Source organism: Callionymus lyra, chromosome 14 (genome assembly GCF_982586985.1).
Source record: "Callionymus lyra chromosome 14, fCalLyr1.hap1.1, whole genome shotgun sequence".
In the NCBI taxonomy this organism is placed as follows: domain Eukaryota; kingdom Metazoa; phylum Chordata; class Actinopteri; order Syngnathiformes; family Callionymidae; genus Callionymus; species Callionymus lyra.
Genome location: NC_141831.1, coordinates 3,299,718 through 3,325,901, shown reverse-complemented (window position 1 = coordinate 3,325,901; position 26,184 = coordinate 3,299,718). Strand labels below are relative to the sequence as shown.

General features: G+C 39.8%; 2 protein-coding genes across 5 annotated transcripts in view; one reads left to right on the top strand and one right to left on the bottom strand.

The window, feature by feature from the left end:
- The window catches only part of LOC148065725 (actin filament-associated protein 1-like 1), a 37,161-nt gene extending 24,195 nt beyond the window's left edge, over positions 1-12,966 (top strand). For 2 of the 3 annotated variants that reach the window (XM_087806873.1, XM_087806872.1), the window contains 6 exons: positions 6,032-6,110; positions 6,174-6,270; positions 9,460-9,627; positions 9,687-9,835; positions 10,177-10,302; positions 12,541-12,966. In XM_087806873.1, coding sequence (XP_087662999.1) covers positions 6,032-6,110; positions 6,174-6,270; positions 9,460-9,627; positions 9,687-9,835; positions 10,177-10,302; positions 12,541-12,567 — 646 coding nt within the window. In that variant the 3' untranslated portion in view covers positions 12,568-12,966. Of the gene's footprint in view, positions 1-6,031; positions 6,271-9,459; positions 9,628-9,686; positions 9,836-10,176; positions 10,303-12,540 lie in introns of all 3 variants that reach the window. The other variant, XM_087806871.1, reaches the window with a different exon arrangement.
- Positions 12,967-16,820: 3,854 nt separating this feature from the next.
- LOC148065724 (fibroblast growth factor 13-like) overlaps positions 16,821-26,184 on the bottom strand; it is a 55,954-nt gene continuing 46,590 nt past the window's right edge. For both annotated transcript variants that reach the window (XM_087807497.1, XM_087807496.1), the window contains exons 3-5: positions 22,324-22,427; positions 21,496-21,694; positions 16,821-17,002 (exon numbers count right to left, since the gene is read on the bottom strand). In XM_087807497.1, the coding sequence (XP_087663623.1) occupies positions 16,863-17,002; positions 21,496-21,694; positions 22,324-22,427 (443 nt within the window). In that variant the 3' untranslated portion in view covers positions 16,821-16,862. The remainder of the gene's footprint in view (positions 17,003-21,495; positions 21,695-22,323; positions 22,428-26,184) is intronic.

Sequence of the window (26,184 nt, the reverse complement as noted above, 5' to 3'; positions counted from 1 at the left end):
CTGAAAATGTGAACTAGTCATGAGTCATTTCAACTAGTCCCTGAGAATGTCAACTAGTCATGAATCATTTCAACTAGTCCCTGAGAATGTCAACTAGTCATGAATCATTTCAACTAGTCCCTGAGAATGTCAACTAGTCATGAGTCATTTCAACTAGTCCCTGAGAATGTCAACTAGTCATGAATCATTTCAACTAGTCCCTGAGAATGTCAACTAGTCATGAGTCATTTCAACTAGTCCCTGAGAATGTCAACTAGTCATGAGTCATTTCAACTAGTCCCTGAGAATGTCAACTAGTCATGAATCATTGCAACTAGTCCCTGAGAATGTCAACTAGTCATGAATCATTGCAACTAGTCCCTGAGAATGTCAACTAGTCATGAATCATTGCAACTAGTCACTGAGAATGTCAACTAGTCATGAATCATTTCAACTAGTCCCTGAGAATGTCAACTAGTCATGAGTCATTTCAACTAGTCCCTGAGAATGTCAACTAGTCATGAATCATTTCAACTAGTGCCTGCTATTGTCAACTAGTCGTGAATCATTGCAACTAGTCCCTGAGAATGTCAACTAGTCATGAGTCATTGCAACTAGTCCCTGAGAATGTCAACTAGTCATGAGTCATTTCAACTAGTCCCTGAGAATGTCAACTAGTCATGAATAATTTCAACTAGTCCCTGAGAATGTCAACTAGTCATGAGTCATTTCAACTAGTCCCTGAGAACGTCAACTAGTCATACATCATTTCAACTAGTCCCCGAGAATGTCAACTAGTCATGAGTCATTTCAACTAGTCCCTGAGAATGTCAACTAGTCATGAATCATTTCAACTAGTGCCTGCTATTGTCAACTAGTCGTGAATCATTGCAACTAGTCCCTGAGAATGTCAACTAGTCATGAGTCATTGCAACTAGTCCCTGAGAATGTCAACTAGTCATGAATCATTTCAACTAGTCCCTGAAAATTTCAACTAGTCATGAGTCATTTCAACTAGTCCCTGAGAATGTCAACTAGTCATGAATCATTGCAACTAGTCCCTGAGAATTTCAACTAGTCATACATCATTTCAACTAGCCCCTGAAAATGTGAACTAGTCATGAGTCATTTCAACTAGTCCCTGAGAATGTCAACTAGTCATGAATCATTTCAACTAGTCCCTGAGAATGTCAACTAGTCATGAATCATTTCAACTAGTCCCTGAGAATGTCAACTAGTCATGAGTCATTTCAACTAGTCCCTGAGAATGTCAACTAGTCATGAATCATTTCAACTAGTCCCTGAGAATGTCAACTAGTCATGAGTCATTTCAACTAGTCCCTGAGAATGTCAACTAGTCATGAGTCATTTCAACTAGTCCCTGAGAATGTCAACTAGTCATGAATCATTGCAACTAGTCCCTGAGAATGTCAACTAGTCATGAATCATTGCAACTAGTCCCTGAGAATGTCAACTAGTCATGAATCATTGCAACTAGTCACTGAGAATGTCAACTAGTCATGAATCATTTCAACTAGTCCCTGAGAATGTCAACTAGTCATGAGTCATTTCAACTAGTCCCTGAGAATGTCAACTAGTCATGAATCATTTCAACTAGTGCCTGCTATTGTCAACTAGTCGTGAATCATTGCAACTAGTCCCTGAGAATGTCAACTAGTCATGAGTCATTGCAACTAGTCCCTGAGAATGTCAACTAGTCATGAATCATTTCAACTAGTCCCTGAAAATGTCAACTAGTCATGAGTCATTTCAACTAGTCCCTGAGAATGTCAACTAGTCATGAATCATTGCAACTAGTCCCTGAGAATCTCAACTAGTCATACATCATTTCAACTAGCCCCTGAGAATGTCAACTAGTCATGAATCATTTCAACTAGTCCCTGAGAATGTCAACTAGTCCCTGAGAATGTCAACTAGAAATGGATAATTTCAACTAGTTCCTGAGAATGTCAACTATTCCCTGAGAATGTCAAATAGTCATGAATCATTTCAACTAGTCCCTGAGAATGTCAACTAGTCATGAATCATTGCAACTAGTCACTGAGAATGTCAACTAGTCCCTGAGAATGTCAACTAGTCATGAGTCATTTCAACTAGTCCCTGAGAATGTCAACTAGTCATGAATCATTTCAACTAGTGCCTGCTATTGTCAACTAGTCGTGAATCATTGCAACTAGTCCCTGAGAATGTCAACTAGTCATGAGTCATTGCAACTAGTCCCTGAGAATGTCAACTAGTCATGAATCATTTAAACTAGTCCCTGAAAATGTCAACTAGTCATGAGTCATTTCAACTAGTCCCTGAGAATGTCAACTAGTCATGAATCATTTCAACTAGTGCCTGCTATTGTCAACTAGTCGTGAATCATTGCAACTAGTCCCTGAGAATGTCAACTAGTCATGAGTCATTGCAACTAGTCCCTGAGAATGTCAACTAGTCATGAATCATTTCAACTAGTCCCTGAAAATGTCAACTAGTCATGAGTCATTTCAACTAGTCCCTGAGAATGTCAACTAGTCATGAATCATTGCAACTAGTCCCTGAGAATCTCAACTAGTCATACATCATTTCAACTAGCCCCTGAGAATGTCAACTAGTCATGAATCATTTCAACTAGTCCCTGAGAATGTCAACTAGTCCCTGAGAATGTCAACTAGAAATGGATCATTTCAACTAGTTCCTGAGAATGTCAACTAGTCCCTGAGAATGTCAAATAGTCATGAATCATTTCAACTAGTCCCTGAGAATGTCAACTAGTCATGAATCATTGCAACTAGTCACTGAGAATGTCAACTAGTCCCTGAGAATGTCAACTAGTCATGAGTCATTTCAACTAGTCCCTGAGAATGTCAACTAGTCATGAATCATTTCAACTAGTGCCTGCTATTGTCAACTAGTCGTGAATCATTGCAACTAGTCCCTGAGAATGTCAACTAGTCATGAGTCATTGCAACTAGTCCCTGAGAATGTCAACTAGTCATGAATCATTTCAACTAGTCCCTGAAAATGTCAACTAGTCATGAGTCATTTCAACTAGTCCCTGAGAATGTCAACTAGTCATGAATCATTGCAACTAGTCCCTGAGAATTTCAACTAGTCATACATCATTTCAACTAGCCCCTGAAAATGTCAACTAGTCATGAGTCATTTCAACTAGTCCCTGAGAATGTCAACTAGTCATGAATCATTGCAACTAGTCCCTGAGAATGTCAACTAGTCATACATCATTTCAACTAGCCCCTGAGAATGTCAACTAGTCATGAATCATTTCAACTTGTCCCTGAGAATGTCAACTAGTCCCTGAGAATGTCAACTAGAAATGGATCATTGCAACTAGTCCCTGAGAATGTCAACTAGTCCCTGAGAATGTCAAATAGTCATGAATCATTTCAACTAGTCCCTGAGAATGTCAACTAGTCCCTGAGAATGTCAACTAGAAATGGATCATTTCAACTAGTCCCTGAGAATGTCAACTAGCCCCTGAGAATGTCAACTAGCCCCTGAGAATGTCAACTAGTCATGAATCATTTCAACTAGTCCCTGAGAATGTCAACTAGTCCCTGAGAATGTCAACTAGTCATGAGTCATTTCAACTAGTCCCTGAGAATGTCAACTAGTCATGAATCATTGCAACTAGTCCCTGAGAATTTCAACTAGTCATACATCATTTCAACTAGCCCCTGAAAATGTCAACTAGTCATGAGTCATTTCAACTAGTCCCTGAGAATGTCAACTAGTCATGAATCATTTCAACTAGTCCCTGAGAATGTCAACTAGTCATGAATCATTTCAACTAGTCCCTGAGAATGTCAACTAGTCATGAGTCATTTCAACTAGTCCCTGAGAATGTCAACTAGTCATGAATCATTTCAACTAGTCCCTGAGAATGTCAACTAGTCATGAGTCATTTCAACTAGTCCCTGAGAATGTCAACTAGTCATGAGTCATTTCAACTAGTCCCTGAGAATGTCAACTAGTCATGAATCATTTCAACTAGTCCCTGAGAATGTCAACTAGTCATGAATCATTGCAACTAGTCCCTGAGAATGTCAACTAGTCATGAATCATTGCAACTAGTCACTGAGAATGTCAACTAGTCATGAATCATTTCAACTAGTCCCTGAGAATGTCAACTAGTCATGAGTCATTTCAACTAGTCCCTGAGAATGTCAACTAGTCATGAATCATTTCAACTAGTGCCTGCTATTGTCAACTAGTCGTGAATCATTGCAACTAGTCCCTGAGAATGTCAACTAGTCATGAGTCATTGCAACTAGTCCCTGAGAATGTCAACTAGTCATGAATCATTTCAACTAGTCCCTGAAAATGTCAACTAGTCATGAGTCATTTCAACTAGTCCCTGAGAATGTCAACTAGTCATGAATCATTGCAACTAGTCCCTGAGAATCTCAACTAGTCATACATCATTTCAACTAGCCCCTGAGAATGTCAACTAGTCATGAATCATTTCAACTAGTCCCTGAGAATGTCAACTAGTCCCTGAGAATGTCAACTAGAAATGGATAATTTCAACTAGTTCCTGAGAATGTCAACTAGTCCCTGAGAATGTCAAATAGTCATGAATCATTTCAACTAGTCCCTGAGAATGTCAACTAGTCATGAATCATTGCAACTAGTCACTGAGAATGTCAACTAGTCCCTGAGAATGTCAACTAGTCATGAGTCATTTCAACTAGTCCCTGAGAATGTCAACTAGTCATGAATCATTTCAACTAGTGCCTGCTATTGTCAACTAGTCGTGAATCATTGCAACTAGTCCCTGAGAATGTCAACTAGTCATGAGTCATTGCAACTAGTCCCTGAGAATGTCAACTAGTCATGAATCATTTCAACTAGTCCCTGAAAATGTCAACTAGTCATGAGTCATTTCAACTAGTCCCTGAGAATGTCAACTAGTCATGAATCATTGCAACTAGTCCCTGAGAATTTCAACTAGTCATACATCATTTCAACTAGCCCCTGAAAATGTCAACTAGTCATGAGTCATTTCAACTAGTCCCTGAGAATGTCAACTAGTCATGAATCATTGCAACTAGTCCCTGAGAATGTCAACTAGTCATACATCATTTCAACTAGCCCCTGAGAATGTCAACTAGTCATGAATCATTTCAACTTGTCCCTGAGAATGTCAACTAGTCCCTGAGAATGTCAACTAGAAATGGATCATTTCAACTAGTCCCTGAGAATGTCAACTAGTCCCTGAGAATGTCAAATAGTCATGAATCATTTCAACTAGTCCCTGAGAATGTCAACTAGAAATGGATCATTTCAACTAGTCCCTGAGAATGTCAACTAGCCCCTGAGAATGTCAACTAGCCCCTGAGAATGTCAGCTAGTCATGAATCATTTCAACTAGTCCCTGAGAATGTCAACTAGTCCCTGAGAATGTCAACTAGTCATGAATCATTTCAACTAGTCCCTGAGAAAGTCAACAAGCATGAACCTTTTAAACTAGTCCCCGTTAATGTCGACTAGGCATGAATCATTTTAACTAGTACCTGTTAATGTCAACTAGTCCCTTTAATGTAAACTAGCCATTAACCATTACAACTAGTCATGTATCAATTAAACTAGTCATGTATCATTTCAACTAGTTCCTGTAAATGTCAAATAGTCACTGTTAATTTCAACTAGTCCCTTACGTCATTTAGTCATGAGTCATTTTAACTAGTTCCTGTTAATGTTACTTAATGTAAACTAGTCATGAGTCATTTCAACTAGTGCCTGTTAATTTAAACTAATATCAACTATTCATATACCATTTTAACTAGTCCATGTTAATGTCAACTATTCCCTGTTAATGTCAACTAGTCATGTATAACTTCAACCATTCATGTATAATTTCAACTAGTCACGTATGATTTCAACTAGTCACACATCATCTCAACTAGGCACGTATCATCTCAACTAGTCAGGTATCATCTCAACTAGTCAGGTATCATCTAAACTAGTCTCGTGTGATCTTAACTAGTCTCGTGTGATCTTAACTAGTCTCGTGTGATCTGCTCAGGTGGGCCACGACCACGGCCTCCTCCAGCAGCGCCTCCACAGACTCCAGGACGTACGACGAGGTCTACGAGAGCGTGGCGGTAAGAACGACTGTCGGCCATCTTAGCTCCGAGGAGACACTAACGGTTAACGATGTGTCGCAGGAGGACGGCGGCGGACAGGTGAGAAGACACGCCTCCTTTTCCAGCCGAGACTCGGAGAAGACGGAGCAGCAGGCGGCGGTTAAGAGACACACGTCCAGTGAGTTTAACCTTTTCATGATCTAGACTAGTTTAGATTTGACTTTTGTTTATGGAGTAGAATTTGTCATCAAAGTAGTGATGTCATCGATGTAGTGATGTCATCATCAAAGTAGTGATGTCATCATCAAAGTAGTGATGTCATCATCGATGTAGTGATGTCATCATCAAAGTAGTGATGTCATCATCAAAGTAGTGATGTCATCATCAAAGTAGTGATGTCATCATCAAAGTAGTGATGTCATCATCGATGTAGTGATGTCATCATCAAAGTAGTGATGTCATCATCAAAGTAGTGATGTCATCATCAAAGTAGTGATGTCATCATCGATGTAGTGATGTCATCATCAATGTAGTGATGTCATCATCAATGTAGTGATGTCATCATCAATGTAGTGATGTCATCATCAAAGTAGTGATGTCATCATCAAAGTAGTGATGTCATCATCAAAGTAGTGATGTCATCATCAATGTAGTGATGTCATCATCAATGTAGTGATGTCATCATCAATGTAGTGATGTCATCATCAATGTAGTGATGTCATCATCAAAGTAGTGATGTCATCATCAAAGTAGTGATGTCATCATCAAAGTAGTGATGTCATCATCAATGTAGTGATGTCATCATCAATGTAGTGATGTCATCATCAATGTAGTGATGTCATCATCAAAGTAGTGATGTCATCATCGATGTAGTGATGTCATCATCAAAGTAGTGATGTCATCATCAAAGTAGTGATGTCATCATCGATGTAGTGATGTCATCATCAAAGTAGTGATGTCATCATCAAAGTAGTGATGTCATCATCAAAGTAGTGATGTCATCATCAAAGTAGTGATGTCATCATCAAAGTAGTGATGTCATCATCAATGTAGTGATGTCATCATCAATGTAGTGATGTCATCATCAAAGTAGTGATGTCATCATCAAAGTAGTGATGTCATCATCAATGTAGTGATGTCATCATCAAAGTAGTGATGTCATCATCAAAGTAGTGATGTCATCATCAAAGTAGTGATGTCATCATCAAAGTAGTGATGTCATCATCAAAGTAGTGATGTCATCATCAAAGTAGTGATGTCATCATCAATGTAGTGATGTCATCATCAATGTAGTGATGTCATCATCAATGTAGTGATGTCATCATCAATGTAGTGATGTCATCATCAAAGTAGTGATGTCATCATCAAAGTAGTGATGTCATCATCAAAGTAGTGATGTCATCATCAAAGTAGTGATGTCATCATCAATGTAGTGATGTCATCATCAATGTAGTGATGTCATCATCGATGTAGTGATGTCATCATCAATGTAGTGATGTCATCATCGATGTAGTGATGTCATCATCAATGTAGTGATGTCATCATCAATGTAGTGATGTCATCATCAAAGTAGTGATGTCATCATCGATGTAGTGATGTCATCATCAATGTAGTGATGTCATCATCAAAGTAGTGATGTCATCATCAATGTAGTGATGTCATCATCAATGTAGTGATGTCATCATCAATGTAGTGATGTCATCATCGATGTAGTGATGTCATCATCGATGTAGTGATGTCATCATCGATGTAGTGATGTCATCATCAATGTAGTGATGTCATCATCGATGTAGTGATGTCATCATCGATGTAGTGATGTCATCATCAATGTAGTGATGTCATCATCAATGTAGTGATGTCATCATCAAAGTAGTGATGTCATCATCAAAGTAGTGATGTCATCATCGATGTAGTGATGTCATCATCAATGTAGTGATGTCATCATCAAAGTAGTGATGTCATCATCAATGTAGTGATGTCATCATCAATGTAGTGATGTCATCATCAATGTAGTGATGTCATCATCAAAGTAGTGATGTCATCAACAATGTAGTGATGTCATCATCAATGTAGTGATGTCATCATCAATGTAGTGATGTCATCATCAAAGTAGTGATGTCATCATCAAAGTAGTGATGTCATCATCGATGTAGTGATGTCATCATCAAAGTAGTGATGTCATCATCAATGTAGTGATGTCATCATCAAAGTAGTGATGTCATCATCAAAGTAGTGATGTCATCATCAAAGTAGTGATGTCATCATCGATGTAGTGATGTCATCATCAAAGTAGTGATGTCATCATCAAAGTAGTGATGTCATCATCAAAGTAGTGATGTCATCATCAAAGTAGTGATGTCATCATCAAAGTAGTGATGTCATCATCAAAGTAGTGATGTCATCATCAATGTAGTGATGTCATCATCAAAGTAGTGATGTCATCATCGATGTAGTGATGTCATCATCAAAGTAGTGATGTCATCATCAATGTAGTGATGTCATCATCAATGTAGTGATGTCATCATCAATGTAGTGATGTCATCATCAATGTAGTGATGTCATCATCAAAGTAGTGATGTCATCATCAAAGTAGTGATGTCATCATCAAAGTAGTGATGTCATCATCGATGTAGTGATGTCATCATCAAAGTAGTGATGTCATCATCAAAGTAGTGATGTCATCATCAAAGTAGTGATGTCATCATCAAAGTAGTGATGTCATCATCAAAGTAGTGATGTCATCATCAAAGTAGTGATGTCATCATCAATGTAGTGATGTCATCATCAAAGTAGTGATGTCATCATCGATGTAGTGATGTCATCATCAATGTAGTGATGTCATCATCAAAGTAGTGATGTCATCATCGATGTAGTGATGTCATCATCAATGTAGTGATGTCATCATCAAAGTAGTGATGTCATCATCGATGTAGTGATGTCATCATCAAAGTAGTGATGTCATCATCGATGTAGTGATGTCATCATCAAAGTAGTGATGTCATCAATGTAGTGATGTCATCATCAATGTAGTGATGTCATCATCAATGTAGTGATGTCATCATCAAAGTAGTGATGTCATCATCGATGTAGTGATGTCATCATCAAAGTAGTGATGTCATCATCGATGTAGTGATGTCATCATCAATGTAGTGATGTCATCATCAAAGTAGTGATGTCATCATCGATGTAGTGATGTCATCATCAAAGTAGTGATGTCATCATCGATGTAGTGATGTCATCATCAAAGTAGTGATGTCATCATCGATGTAGTGATGTCATCATCAAAGTAGTGATGTCATCAATGTAGTGATGTCATCATCAATGTAGTGATGTCATCATCAAAGTAGTGATGTCATCCTGGTCTCAGACGTGAACCAGTACGGGCGTTACGGGAAGACTCGGGCTGAGGAAGACGCGAAGAGGTTCCTCGGGGAGAAGGAGGAGCTGGAGAAGCAGAAGGAGAACCTGAGGAACTCTCTGGTGCTGCTGAGGAGAGAGAAGAAGGAGGTGAAGGAGAAGATGAAGCCGGACGCAGGTCAGTGTCAGGAGCTGGTTCTGGTTCTGACCCACGAGCGTCTAACAAGGTGTCTTCAGGTGCAGAGCAGCGGCTCGTCCAGCTGGAGGCGCTGTGTCGGCAGAAGGAGCAGGAGCGAGTGGAGCTGGAGCTGAAGCTGACGGAGGTGAAGGAGAACCTGAAGAAGTCTCTGGCCAGAGGAGCCTTGAGTCCACAAGTCAGCTCCAAGGTAACACAACCTTGTGTTAGACACGACTACACACTGTGTGTGTGTGTGTGTTTGTGTGTGTGTGTGTGTTTCTGTGTGAGTGTGTGTGTTTGTGTGTGTTTGTGTTTGTGTGTGTGAGTGTGTCTGTGTGTGTGTGTGTTTTGTATACGTGTATATAAGTATATTTATGTGTATATATATATATAAAAATATATATGTGTATGTGTGTTTGTTTATGTGTGTATATATATATATATGTATAAATACACATATTTTTGTGTTTGTGTGTGTATATATATATATAAATACACATATGTTTGTGTGTGTATACATAAATACACATGTGTGTGTTTGTTGTGTAGGTTGTGTGCACTAAGGTGGAGAAAGTGTACAATGAAACGTTGCCGGTGAATTCAGCCTCAGAGCTTCGTAAACGACCTTCATCTCTGTGTACGTCGACCAAGGTCAACGTGATGCAGAAGGCAAAGGTGAGTCTTTAGATCCAAAACCCTTGAGTCGTTACTTGAAGATAGAACCAAAACCCTTGACTCGTTACTTGAAGGTAGAACCAAAACCCTTGAGTCGTTACTTGAAGATAGAACCAAAACCCTTGAGTCGTTACTTGAAGATAGAACCAAAACCCTTGAGTCGTTACTTGAAGATAGAACCAAAACCCTTGACTCGTTACTTGAAGGTAGAACCAAAACCCTTGAGTCGTTACTTGAAGATAGAACCAAAACCCTTGAGTCGTTACTTGAAGGTAGAACCAAAACCCTTGAGTCGTTACTTGAAGATAGAACCAAAACCCTTGACTCGTTACTTGAAGATAGAACCAATACCCTTGACTCGTTACTTGAAGATAGAACCAATACCCTTGAGTCGGTACTTGAAGATAGAACCAAAGCCCTTGACTCGTTACTTGAAGATAGAACCAATACCCTTGACTCGTTACTTGAAGATAGAACCAATACCCTTGAGTCGGTACTTGAAGATAGAACCAAAACCCTTGACTCGTTACTTGAAGATAGAACCAAAACCCTTGAGTCGTTACTTGAAGATAGAACCAAAACCCTTGACTCGTTACTTGAAGATAGAACCAAAACCCTTGAGTCGTTACTTGAAGATAGAACCAAAACCCTTGACTCGTTACTTGAAGGTAGAACCAAAACCCTTGAGTCGTTACTTGAAGATAGAACCAAAACCCTTGAGTCGTTACTTGAAGATAGAACCAAAACCCTTGAGTCGTTACTTGAAGATAGAACCAAAACCCTTGACTCGTTACTTGAAGGTAGAACCAAAACCCTTGAGTCGTTACTTGAAGATAGAACCAAAACCCTTGAGTCGTTACTTGAAGGTAGAACCAAAACCCTTGAGTCGTTACTTGAAGATAGAACCAAAACCCTTGACTCGTTACTTGAAGATAGAACCAATACCCTTGACTCGTTACTTGAAGATAGAACCAATACCCTTGAGTCGGTACTTGAAGATAGAACCAAAGCCCTTGACTCGTTACTTGAAGATAGAACCAATACCCTTGACTCGTTACTTGAAGATAGAACCAATACCCTTGAGTCGGTACTTGAAGATAGAACCAAAACCCTTGACTCGTTACTTGAAGATAGAACCAAAACCCTTGAGTCGTTACTTGAAGATAGAACCAAAACCCTTGACTCGTTACTTGAAGATAGAACCAATACCCTTGAGTCGGTACTTGAAGATAGAACCAAAACCAATGAGTCGTTACTTGAAGATAGAACCAAAACCCTTGAGTCGTTACTTGAAGATAGAACCAAAACCCTTGACTCGTTACTTGAAGATAGAACCAAAACCAATGAGTCGTTACTTGAAGATAGAACCAAAACCCTTGAGTCGTTACTTGAAGATAGAACCAAAACCCTTGAGTCGTTACTTGAAGATAGAACCAAAACCCTTGAGTCGTTACTTGAAGATAGAACCAAAATCCTTGAGTCGTTACTTGAAGATTGAACCAAAACCCTTGAGTCGTTACTTGAAGATAGAACCAAAACCCTTGAGTCGTTACTTGAAGATAGAACCAAAACCCTTGAGTCGTTACTTGAAGGTAGAACCAAAACCCTTGAGTCGTTACTTGAAGATAGAACCAAAACCCTTGAGTCGTCACTTGAAGATAGAACCAAAACCCTTGAGTCGTCACTTGAAGATAGAACCAAAACCCTTGAGTCGTCACTTGAAGATAGAACCAAAACCCTTAAGTCGTTACTTGAAGATAGAACCAAAACCCTTGAGTCGTCACTTGAAGATAGAACCAAAACCCTTGAGTCGTTACTTGAAGATAGAACCAAAACCCTTGAGTCGTCACTTGAAGAAGGAACCAAAACCCTTGAGTCGTTACTTGAAGGTAGAACCAAAACCCTTGAGTCGTTACTTGAAGGTAGAACCAAAACCCTTAAGTCGTTACTTGAAGATAGAACCAAAACCCTTGAGTCATTATTTGAAGTTAGAACCAAAACCCTTGAGTCGTCACTTGAAGATTGAACCAAAACCCTTGAGTCGTTACTTGAAGATAGAACCAAAACCCTTGAGTCGTTACTTGAAGAAAGAACCAAAACCCTTGAGTCGTTACTTGAAGATAGAACCAAAACCCTTGAGTCGTTACTTGAAGATAGAACCAAAACCCTTGAGTCGTTACTTGAAGATTGAACCAAAACCCTTGAGTTGTTGTTCAAAGACTCGATGTTGTGTTGCAGGAGTGGGAATCTAAAAAGCCGACCTGAGAGAAGAGAAAGAAAGAAAGAAAGAAAGAAAGAAAGAAAGAAAGAAAGAAAGAAAGAAAGAAAGAAAGAAAGAAAGAAAGAAAGAAAGAAAGAAAGAAGAACTAAGAAGGAGAAGAAAAGACTCTAAACTCGAGTCGACGTCACTGTAAAAACATCAACGAACACAAAGAGTTGTGAGTCACAGAAAAGAGTTGCTAACAGTTATTGACTCACGAAGAATAAGTTATATTTGTTGATATTTGTCTTAAATTATCTCACGAGTATTTAAAGTGAACAAACTGTTTTAACTGTGAAACTTTTATATTTTGCACTTTATAAAGTTTATACTTTGACCTTTGACCTTCAAGTGTTCACGTGACTCGTCACAGAAACAACATTAAACACAACACGTGCTTCTTTTCTTCTGTTCGTTTGTGTTTGTTCGAGACTCGACGATCGAGCTTTTAAGCGACGCCGCCACCTAGTGGAGACTTTAAGAACTGAAGGTTTAGTTTGATTTAAATCTATGAATATAACAGTGAAATATATGTATTTAAATAAACGAATAGTTTATAAAGAAAATGATTTCAAACAGTATTTATTTATTATTATAACGACAATACGTTTATTCTGACCTTTGAGCTGAAATATGAGTAAGAATTTAAATGTATTTCTACTGAATCAGTGAGATTTATGTTAATATTAGTGTAAAATAGTTATCGAGAGGATAAGAGACTCACACGCACAGGATTATTGCATTTTATTTAATGATAATTAAAACATTTACAAACAAGTGTTATTATTAAATTGTACACACATTTAATTTAATGTCAAATCGTTTTAAATGAATATATAAATATTCAAATAACATTATTTTTGTCTTCCTGACTAAACTGTGAAAAGAAAGTTTGTATCATGTATTGATTCTCAATGATATTTAATATATTTTGGATGATTGTTTTGGGAATAAACGTTATTTAAATATTTATATATATATATATATATATATATATATATATATATATATATATATATATATATATATATATATATATAATATTGAATTTAAGAGGTATTGTCAGCCGCTCTTACATTAGTCCATTGATATTGTAAAGGTATTTTTATAATGAGATATGCAGATAAAAATATATATTAAAAAATACAAAATATTGGAAAAAATGCTAATAAAACTAAGTCAGACATTCGTCTCATAAGTTAACTAGTCATCAGAGTTCACTAGTCCTCAGTCGGTCATTAGCTGATGAAGCTGAACTAACACTTGTTAAAGTTAATTATTGCTAGAATCAAACATAAGTAGAAATACTAAACTCTGCAGCCAGAATTCTGAGCCGCTCTAGTAGAAGAACTCACATTTCTCCTTCAAACTCTTCACTGGCTGCTCTAGTAGAAGAACTCACATTTCTCCTTCAAACTCTTCACTGGCTGCTCTAGTAGAAGAACTCACATTTCTCCTTCAAACTCTTCACTGGCTGCTCTAGTAGAAGAACTCACATTTCTCCTTCAAACTCTTCACTGGCTGCTCTAGTAGAAGAACTCACATTTCTCCTTCAAACTCTTCACTGGCTGCCAGTTTCTTTCAGGATCATTTTAAAATTCTGGTTCTTACTTTCAGATCTATTCATGGTCAGACCTTCCATCAGTGATCTGATCCAGACTTACACCCCAGCTCGGGCTCTGAGGTCTGTGGATCAGAATCTACTGATGGTTCCTGAACTTCAGGTCCAGTGATTGAAAGTATCGTCTAATGTCAAGTGAGAGAAACAATGAAACGATGACCTGACGATCATGTTAGAGTCGCTGAACTATTTTTTACATCATTGATGAAACTTTTGCTGGAATTTAAATCATTTTTAGTTTCAAGTTGTATTTACAGCTTGAAACTGACACTATTCACTGTTAAACACAATTGAATTAATAAACACATGTTGATCGATTATTTATAATAACATTTAGAAATAAGACCTTAAGAAAAATTAATTTAGAATTTAAAATCAAACTTATTTCCTCCTCAATCAGTGAATGTTAAAGTAATTAATAATAATATTTTTAACTTTAATCTTAAAGAGTATGTTGTAAACAACACGTACATTTGTAGTAATGAATATATATATATATATTATAAATATGCTTTAAAAACATATGTTAATTGAACTAATTAATGATTTAATGATCATTAAATGTAAATAAAGAAGAGAATAATTTAATTAATAAATACAAAAATACATGTCATTCACATCATTAAATGTATTTAAAGAAGAGAATAATTGAAATAATTAGTACATAAATACATATAATTAAAGAATAGAATAATTAAAATAATGAATACATAAATACATATAATTAAAGAAGAGAATCATTGAAATAATGAATACATAAATACATATAATTAAAGAAGAAAATAATTAAAATAATTAATACATAAATATATATATAGTTAAAGAAGAGAATAATTAAAATAATTGATACATAAATACATATAGTTAAAGAAGAGAATAATTAAAAAAATTAATACATAAATATATATATAGTTAAAGATGAGAAAAATTAAAATAATGAATACATAAATACATATAATTAAATAAGAGAATAATTAAAATAATGAATACATAAATATATATAATTAAAGAAGAGAATAATTTTAAAAAAATTATACATAAATACATAAAGTTAAAGAAGAGAATAATTAAAATAATTAATACATATAAATAAAGAAGAGAATAATGAAAATAATGAATACATAAATATATATAATTAAAGAAGAGAATAATTAAAATAATTTATACATAAATACATATAGTTAAAGAAGAGAATAATTAAAATAATTAATACATAAATATATATATAGTTAAAGATGAGAATAATTAAAATAATGAATACATAAATACATATAATTAAATAAGAGAATAATTAAAATAATGAATACATAAATATATATAATTAAAGAAGAGAATAATTAAAATAATTTATACATAAATACATATAGTTAAAGAAGAGAATAATTAAAATAATTAATACATAAATATATATATAGTTAAAGAAGAGAATAATTAAAATAATAAATACATAAAATTAAATAAGAGAATAATTAAAATAATTAATACATAAATATATATATAGTTAAAGATGAGAAAAATTAAAATAATGAATACATAAATACATATAGTCAAAGATGAGAATAATTAAAATAATGAATACATAAATACATATAATTAAAGAAGAGAATAATTAAAATAATTTATACATAAATACATATAGTTAAAGAAGAGAATAATTAAAATAATAAATACATAAATACATATAATTAAAGAAGAGAATAATTAAAATAATTAATACATAAATACATGTAATTAAATAAAAGAATAATTAAAATAATTAATACATAAATACACATGATTAAAGAAGAGAATAATTAAAATAATTAATACATAAATACATTTAATTAAAGAAGAGAATAATTAAAATAATGAATACATAAATACATTTAATTAAAGAAGAGAAACGCGACTCAAGTGCTTCTTAAGAAAGAGTTTATTTAGTGCAGAATCTAGTTCTTCCACAGCAGGAACCAGAATATTCGACATGTGCTCCCATTGGTTCACCGGGGGATCTGGTCCGACGTGATTGGTCCGCTCGTGTCCTGGTGCACTTCTATTGGTCCAGCAGGTTTGTCACTAGTGTTCTGGTGCGACTCGCGACTCGGTCCAGAAGCGGAGAAAAGGAACTAGCATGAAAGGAACTAGCATGAAAGGAACTAGCATGAAAGGAACTAGCATGAAAGGAACTAGCATGAAAGGAACTAGCATGAAAGGAACTAGCATGCTGCTACTGAGGTCGCAGGCGTCCATGCAACGACGAGCAAACGCAAGAGAAGAAGAAGCATTTACATCGTCACCCCCTGCACGTGCACACACTCACACACACACACACACGCCCCTGCATGCGGCGCCCTCTAGTGTCCGGGGGGGGCGTGGCCTCCGACCAGGTGAGTGTAAACGTAGTCGGGTCGGACCCTGGACTCCTGCTCCTCGCACCACTCTTTGGTTGTCGTTAACAGTCTGTGTGTGTGCGTGCGTGTGTGTGTGTGTTTGTGTGTGTGAGTGTGTCTCGCTTCACTTCAGGGAAGAGGTTCCTGCGCCAGAGCGCACTGATTGTCCTGGAGGTATGTACAGTCACAGTGGAAGAACTCCTGGTCCTCCTGGGACCCCCTCCTGAAGCCTGAGCTCTGTGTGTGTGTGTGTGTGTGTGTGTGTGTGTGTGTGTGTGTGTGTGTGTGTGTGTGTGTGTGTGTGCGAGGGCTAGCACAGGTCGTGGTCGCTCGGCGACTTGCCGCCTCCGTTCAGGAGCGCCGAGGCGCTGCGGCTCTTGGTCGGCGTTCCACTTCCTGACCGGGACAGCTCGGTGAGGTCGTGCAGGGACGGCTCTCTGTACATGGCCACTAGAGGGCGACAAAACAAGCGGGTCAGAACCGGACGAACCAGTCGGAATCATTATCTGTCTCCGAGAATTCAAAAATACTATATTCACGTTAACTTTGTAAATAAGAAACAACGTAACAATCGTTTAGACTCAAGTGTAAGAAAATATTTAAACATTTATTTTTGACTTTTTAAATTAAATTTTTATTTGAATCATATTTTCTATGATTTATATTTAAATAAACTGTATATATGAAAGAAAACAATTTATTTATTTTTTAATTTACAATTAACATGTAAATATTCACAGCGTTTGTTCATGTTTAAACTCCCGGCCTCTAGATGGCAGCAGTCGGTTTGTCCTCCACAGCTAAAGGAAGAATGATGACTGAGGACGAGAGGATACAGTGAGTCCAGCAACTTTTAAAGCTGCTTGTTACTACACTATCACAACACCAGAGAAAAGTAATGGACAATACTACACATATATACTTGTTACTACTCTATCACAACACCAGAGAAAAGTATTGGACAATACTACACATATATACTTGTTACTACTCTATCACAACACCAGAGTCAAGTACTGGACAATACTACACATATATACTTGTTACTACACTATCACAACACCAGAGAAAAGTAATGGACAATACTACACATATATACTTGTTACTACTCTATCACAACACCAGAGTCAAGTACTGGACAATACTACACATATATACTTGTTACTACACTATCACAACACCAGAGAAAAGTAATGGACAATACTACACATATATACTTGTTACTACACTATCACAACACCAGAGAAAAGTATTGGACAATACTACACATATATACTTGTTACTACACTATCACAACACCAGAGTCAAGTACTGGACAATACTACACATATATACTTGTTACTACACTATCACAACACCAGAGAAAAGTAATGGACAATACTACACATAAATACTTGTTACTACACTATCACAACACCAGAGAAAAGTAATGGACAATACTACACATATATACTTGTTACTACACTATCACAACACCAGAGTCAAGTACTGGACAATACTACACATATATACTTGTTACTACACTATCACAACACCAGAGTCAAGTACTGGACAATACTACACATATATACTTGTTACTACACTATGACAACACCAGAGTCAAGTACTGGACAATACTACACATATATACTTGTTACTACACTATCACAACACCAGAGTCAAGTACTGGACAATATTACACATATATACTTGTTACTACACTATGACAACACCAGAGTCAGGTACTGGACAATACTACACATATTCTTGTTACTACACTATCACAACACCAGAGTCAGGTACTAGACAACACTACACATATATACTTACTACACTATCACAATATATCGTATGCTTGTATCATGATACTATCAACACACTCTTGACAATACACACACCTAGTTTGGGTTACGGTTTGGCTATGTTTAGAATAACCATCTGGATCCACAAAACAGTTGAAGAGCCGCCTCAGTTCTTGCTGGTATGTCAAATGTTAAATATATTTGTTCATCTGTTGGTCAAACAGGATTAAACACAAACGTTGAAGCTCGAACGAGTCACAACTGTGTGTGTTTGTGTTGAGAGTGAAACACAGAAAACAACAAACACCAGAGTGTTCTTGACAAGTGTGAACAGAAGCTGTGAAAACCTCCTCAGTGTTGCTGCTCCGAGCAACACGAGCGACTGTTGCTGGATGTGTTTGTCTCCAGCAACGACGTCGTCGCCGGGATCAGATCCATGAACGACCTCAGGGCTGAAGGTCGTCGGCTCGTCAGGATGAACGACCTCCAGGAGCTGCAGGTCAACGGTTCGTTTCACGATGTTGACTCTTTGATACGTCGAGTCTGTTTCCTTCAGATCTCAGCAGCTTTTTAAGATGTTGATCACGTGACCTGATGCAAAACCTTCACACGAGCTTTATTGAGTAACATGGTGCTCTCTTTAGAGAGTCTGTCCCAGCTACACAGGGTGAGAGGCAGGTCAGCAGAAAATATGGATACATTGAAATATCAGAGTATTTTTTAACAATACTGTTTTGATTTTGTATTTACAATAACATGTAGATATTTACGGCACATTTTTCCGTCACAATTAAACTTCCCGCCTCTAGATGGCAGCAGTCGCTACGTCCTCCGCAGTTAGAGGAAGAATGAGGACTGAGGATGAGAGGATACAGTGAGTCCAGCAGCTTTTAAAGCTGATGTTTGGACATATTTTGGTTTGAAAACAAATGAAAGTAGTTACGACTTCGTCAAGAGTCATGTGGTCTGTAAATTCTGATGATGACCGAGGACGAGAGGATACAGTGATGACTGAGGACGAGAGGATACAGTGAGTCCAGCAGCTTTTAAAGCTGATGTTTGGACATATTTTGGTTTGAAAACAAATGAAAGCAGTTACAAATGAGGACGAGAGGATACAGTGATGACTGAGGACCAGAGGATACAGTAACGACTGAGGACGAGAGGATACAGTGATGACTGAGGACGAGAGGATACAGTGATGACTGAGGACGAGAGGATACAGTGAGTCCAGCGGCTTTTAAAGCTGATGTTTGGACATATTTTGGTTTGAAAACAAATGAAAGCAGTTACAACTGAGGACGAGAGGATACAGTGATGACTGAGGACCAGAGGATACAGTAACGACTGAGGACGAGAGGATACAGTGATGACTGAGGACGAGAGGATACAGTGATGACTGAGGACGAGAGGATACAGTGAGTCCAGCGGCTTTTAAAGCTGATGTTTGGACATATTTTTGTTTGAAAACCAATGAAAGCAGTTACGACTTCGTCAACAGTCATGTGGTCTGTAAATTAATTTGACAACTTTGTTTAGCACGTGGAATATCATTGCTAGCTATTAGCTCTATGAGCCAGCAGGGGGCAGTAGCATTCTAGAGCTTTCTGGCAAAGCATACCAGCAATAACGAGGCAAATCTACAACTTACAGTATTTGTGGATCCAGATGGTTATTCTAAACATCACCAAACCTTAACCTAAACCAGGAGTGTGGTTAATCATGATACAATGATTGATATATAGTGACTGTATGATAAGTGGTTATATAACATTATTATAACATGTGTTATAATAATAATGTCTATTTATATAGCACCTTTCTAGACCAGGGTCACAAAGTGCTTTGACAGCCATGTATTCCCCCATTCACACATACGCAACACATGGCGCTCTGCCATCAGGAGCAATCTGGGTAAAGTGTCTTCAGGGACACAACGACACAAGCTTGTCTGGAGCTGGGATTGAACCTTCAACCTTTTGGACTGCCGGCAACCACTCTACCATTTGAGCTATGACGCCCCAAGTTGTAGTGTTGTATGTTGTATTGTCCACTACTTGACTCTGGTGTTATGATAGTATAGTAACAAGTATATATGTGTAGTATTGTCCAGTACTTGATTCTGGTGTTGTCATAGTGTAGTAACAAGTATATATGTGTAGTATTGTCCAGTACTTGATTCTGGTGTTGTGATAGTGTAGTCACAAGTATATATGTGTAATATTGTCCAGTACTTGACTCTGGTGTTGTGATAGTGTAGTCACAAGTATATATGTGTAGTATTGTCCAGAACTTGACTCTGGTGTTGTGATAGTGTAGTAACAAGTATATATGTGTAGTATTGTCCAGTACTTGACTCTGGTGTTGTGATAGTGTAGTCACAAGTATATATGTGTAGTATTGTCCAGTACTTGACTCTGGTGTTGTGATAGTGTAGTAACAAATGTATATGTGTAGTATTGTCCAGTACTTGACTCTGGTGTTGTGATAGTGTAGTAACAAGTATATATGTGTAGTATTGTCCAGTACTTGATTCTGGTGTTGTGATAGTGTAGTCACAAGTATATATGTGTAGTATTGTCCAGTACTTGACTCTGGTGTTGTGATAGTGTAGTCACAAGTATATATGTGTAGTATTGTCCAGAACTTGACTCTGGTGTTGTGATAGTGTAGTAACAAGTATATATGTGTAGTATTGTCCAGTACTTGACTCTGGTGTTGTGATAGTGTAGTCACAAGTATATATGTGTAGTATTGTCCAGTACTTGACTCTGGTATTGTGATAGTGTAGTAACAAGTATATATGTGTAGTATTGTCCAGTACTTGACTCTGGTGTTGTGATAGTGTAGTAACAAGTATATATGTGTAGTATTGTCCAGTACTTGACTCTGGTGTTGTGATAGTGTAGTAACAAGTATATATGTGTAGTATTGTCCAGTACTTACCTCTGGTGTTGTGATAGTGTAGTAACAAGTATATATGTGTAGTATTGTCCAGTACTTGACTCTGATGTTGTAATAGTGTAGTAACAAGTATATATGTGTAGTATTGTTCAGTACTTGACTCTGGTGTTGTGATAGTGTAGTAACAAGTATATGTGTAGTATTGTCCAGTACTTAAAGTGACTCACTCTTGAATGGTTTGGGTATAAAGTGACTCACCCTTCAGTGGTTTGGGTATAAAATGTGCTGCCGCCTTGTTCTTCTTCACGTGGTTCCCCTTCATGACGGCTCCCTCCTTGTTCAGGCCCAGGTACCAGGCCCGGCCCGAGGCCTGCTGCCGGTACAACATGGAGGAGTAGGTGACGTAGTAGTTCTCGAACACGGACTCTTTGAATTTACACTCCGGGGTGAAGTGCTCCTGAAAGAGGAAAACCACAGTTTTTTTTTCTCCTGGACTGACATTTGCATTTCCCTTACTCCCGCGTCTCCATGGCAACCGGGCGACTCCCTTGAATACCAACCAGCCCACGGAAGACGGTGTCCAGGTTGCCGTGGAAACGGAGGCGATAAGGAGGAAGCCGTTCTCCTGCTCTTTCATCTCATAATCCCGAGCGCGCTTTCATTAAGACCTGGGTTCTGACCCGCCGGGTCGGACGCAGAATCCAGAGTCGGTTCTGAGAGTCCAATATAGTGAGATAAGAAAGTGATACGAGGGCGAGCGGAGCCCAATAACAACTCAAATCATTCCGGGCCTGACGGGTCTGATACCAGCATTATTAACTCTGGTCGACTGAAGATTGTGACTCGGCTTGATTGTTGTCAGACGTTCTTCAAGATCACGTCGAGTTTGGATTAAATATCATGTCCAGCAGGGGAACGAGATGAAAGAATGACGACGACAACTGAACGTCTTTCTAGTTTCAGATTAAACTAAATATAAATCCAGAGGAGCAGTGATGAAGGATGTACGGTGGTGTAGAGGAGGAGGACAGGAGGAGGAGAGGAGGAGAAGAGGAGGAGGAGAGGAGGAGTAAATGAACAACATACCGAGGTGTAGAGAAATCCCTCGTTGTTCATGGCCAGGTACAGTTTGGTTTGGACTCCTTGGATGGCGACCACTCTCAGGCCCACAGGGATGAGGTTGAACACAGCTGCAGACACACAAACACACAGAGTCAACACAACTGAGGATGACGACATAAACACCTGTGAGTCTGGAGGAGAAACACATGTTCTACTTCATATTGGTGCTCCGCCCTCTAACCGCTTCGCTATTGGTTTATCCTCGAGGCCTCGTCTCTGATCTTAATGAACTCGCCACCCAGCTGGGTGCAGTCCACTTCCTATAAAGGCGGGAAACACCCGCCGCACTCCCTCCTTTAAAACTCAGCAGAAGCTCCTGACAGTGGAATGTAATGATGGTGAATGAAAATTGAAGTGAACAAATGTGTGTGCATGAAGTGCTAAGACTCCCTGAAGAGGGGAGACACACATGTCTGCTTCGCTTGCCTAGGCCCAAATCACACGATGACTGATTGTGTGGCCTGCCGAGCGCTTACCACGGCCTTTGACAGTGACGGGAAGCGTTCGAGGCTTGTCGACCCACGCCGCCTCAGAGATCATGATTATGATCAACACAGGTTAATGCAATTTTGTTAAAGAAAAACATGGCAGTCCTGTGCGGTGCACTCGACAAGCTCACGTTCCAACGTGATGAGAAGAAAAAGGTTGTTGGGCCCTAACGAGTCGAGCTGAGTCGTCCCTCTATCGTGAACAGACTGCGACGAGGAGGACGACTGGCTCGCTGCGTTGAGTTGGCCATGAGGTATGTGAGAGTGATCCAGGTAAGTATCTCTTGCAGACCACATGGCCTTCCTGCAGTTCAAAACGGGTTCACCTGAGAGAGACGTTAGTAGTGTGCATGTGTTTGTTTGAATACGTCAAACTCACAGGCGTCATTAGAAACTTTCGCCGCTAATGCTAAGCTAACATGCTCCGCCGTTCATAGACGGCGAGAGTTTCTTCTCAGAACACAGTTTGAAGGAGGTTTTAAACCCCTTAGTCCGGGTCATGCCGAGACTATAATAACGGAGTCTATCCACACGAATGAAGGGCAGACTCAACCACGTGTGTTTGTTTCCAGACGAGCAGATGTCCGCGAGACCAGCAGAGTCAGCTGCATTTACTCCCGCATCGACAAGCGCGCGTGTACAGAACTACAGTTTACTGCAGATGAGGTAGAGAAGAACCACAGAAGCTGCCCTCCTCAGGATGACGCGTCATATGCACTCCTGGAGGAGGTTCCGGGATCTGCTTGGCTGAAACATCGACATCTGTGGTGAGTTTGTCCATATTTGTCCTGAGATTTCCGGAATATCCCCAGAGGTCCGGTTTGGGAGTTTTCCCATGATCGAGACCGGCTCGATCAGCTGTGTTTACTTCACTTCCGCGTGACATTTGTGCCGGCCTAGCGCGTTTTGTCATCTGATGAGGTAAGAATACGGAAACTTATTATGCTAAGGTTCCCAGTAGGCTGTTTTCCCTCCCCCACAAGAGTGTCGTGAGCAGCCAGTTCTGAGTTTGGTGTCCCGGTGTTTCTGGGCGGGAGTGCCATGGAACGGTATGTCCCGGAGCCATTACGCAAGGGTTTGACCCCATCCTGGGATCCAGCGGGTAGGGACATGTGGTGACATGTTTGAAGACCCAGTTCGAGATCAGGATCACCAGCGAGCCGGTTCACCTCTAAGCAAATGTCCACGAGACTCAACCACGTGTGTTTGTTTCCAGACGAGCAGATGTCCGCGAGACCAGCAGAGTCAGCTGTGTTTACTCCCGCATCGACAAGCGGTCTGACGGGGTTTGACATGTGATGAGGTTAGTGAAAATAGACCGGACTTGTCTATGTTGACCGGAGGTTGTTCCTTCCCTCACAGCGTTGTCAAAAAATCCCGGCGCCATGGATGGCCTCACGTTTGGCGTCAGAGAAACGCCATGGAACAGATGCACCATGAAACCTTTATGCGCAGGGTTTTCCCGCCGTTCCGAAACCAGACGAGGGCGAGGAACTACCGTCCCTGCTGGTCAGGCAGTTGGAGAGGTGCGTGGCGGTCGGATCTCACAAGCGAGCAGGTCAGGACCGCAGGCAGAGCTTGAGAATTTACTGGATGCGGTGTGTGATGCGGTGCCGACGTGTGTGTGATCTGTTCTGAACTCACATCAGCTCTGGGTAAATTCTCCAGCACATCCCTCCACATATCGGGTCCGTCAGCTCTAGTGACACTAAGGAGTGCTCTGGGAGCTGGGGAGACTTCTGGGGGGAAAAGGGTACATGCAAGACGCATCTGAGGTTTCTCGCGCGTATCTCCCACAGAGATGGATTTTATATACGAGAGTGGGGGTTCTAGTGAATCTAGCTCGAGTACATGCACTGTTGGTTCAGGAGATGGAGATGCGATTCTTGTGATGCCCTTTCGTCAACGGCCCGCCCTTTGACAATGGCGGGGGCGGGCCGGAGGACAACCCAAAGTTCGTCAGGGCTGCGGTTCTGACGGAACATTATTCGGCTTGGAGTCGCCTGGTTTTACTTCATTCCAGATTGCAGAGGGAAGTAATCAGGCGGGGCTCCAGTTGACCCTCAACCCCGCGTTTTTTTCTGGACACGAGTGGCAGAACAGGGAGTGGGTCAGCAATTTGAAAAGGTTTATAGCCACCCGCCTGTTTCGTATGTTGACGGTAAAACGACTGCTGACAGGTGTAAGTCCAGGAGATTGCATGACATCTACCGACCTGACCGACGCGTACTTTCACGTTCTGATAGTCGAGAGTACTTGCGTCTTGCCCTCGAGGATCGAGTGTGTCAATACACTCGACTGCCGTTCGGCTGCTCTCTGGCAGCCAGGACCTTCACCAAGTGTGTGGAGGCAGCACTGGAACCAATGAGAGCAAATGGGGTGAGGATCTGACCTTAATGGCGACTTGTTGATCCTTGCCAGGTCAGAGGCAGAAAGTCACGCTCACACACAGAAGATGTTGAGCCATATTGCCAACCTGAGGTTCATGGTTAACCTCAGCAAGAGCGCTCTGACTCCAGTCCAGCAGTTAGTTTACCTGGGGGTACTGCTGAACAGGGAGGAAGGATATGCGTGCCTCCCGGAAACGAGTATCCAGCCCATTCTCCGACTGACAACACAGTTGCTGGACGCCCACCGTCATGAAGTAATAAGGATGGCAGCAGGCGCTGTTATGTACCTCCTGGTGCTCGTGGCAGCAGCTCACACGGCAGTGCGGCTGAGCTTGCTGCATATGAGGGAGCTCCAGAGATGGATGGTCATCTCAGGATAGACCCTAAGCGGGACGGAGGTCGAAAAGTGAGCCTTCCCGCTTTAGTTTTGCAGGACATCAAGTTTTATGGAACTCTCTAACCAACCTCAGAAGGAGTTCCATTAGGTTGCGTCCTTCATTACACTACACACGTGTTCACAGACGCATCCCTGACAGGTTGGGGAGGCACCTCGGGTCAGACCTATGCCAGCAGTGTCTGTAACAGACCGGTATACTTCAACTGGCTAGTGTTGAAAGCAATTCACAACGTCCTGCTTCACCTCTTACTCCTCAACTGTCACAGTCCAACGTCCTAGTGCTGTCAGACAGCTCCACCGGTGGCGTATGTCAATCGCCAGGGCCGAGTCATATCCCCAGCCCTTCTGAGTGTGGAAAAATAAGATTTGGCTGTGGGCAGACCGTCACCTGCTCTCTCTCAGAGCTCAGCATGTGCCGGGTGGTGTAGTAGCAGACAGACTGTCAAGCGGGCTGTCCAGGACGAATGGGGTCTGTCCGAGTCGTGGCTGCCAAGATGCGGTCTTGGTTCGGTCACACGGTGGCGGACCTCTACGCCAAAAAGGAGAACTT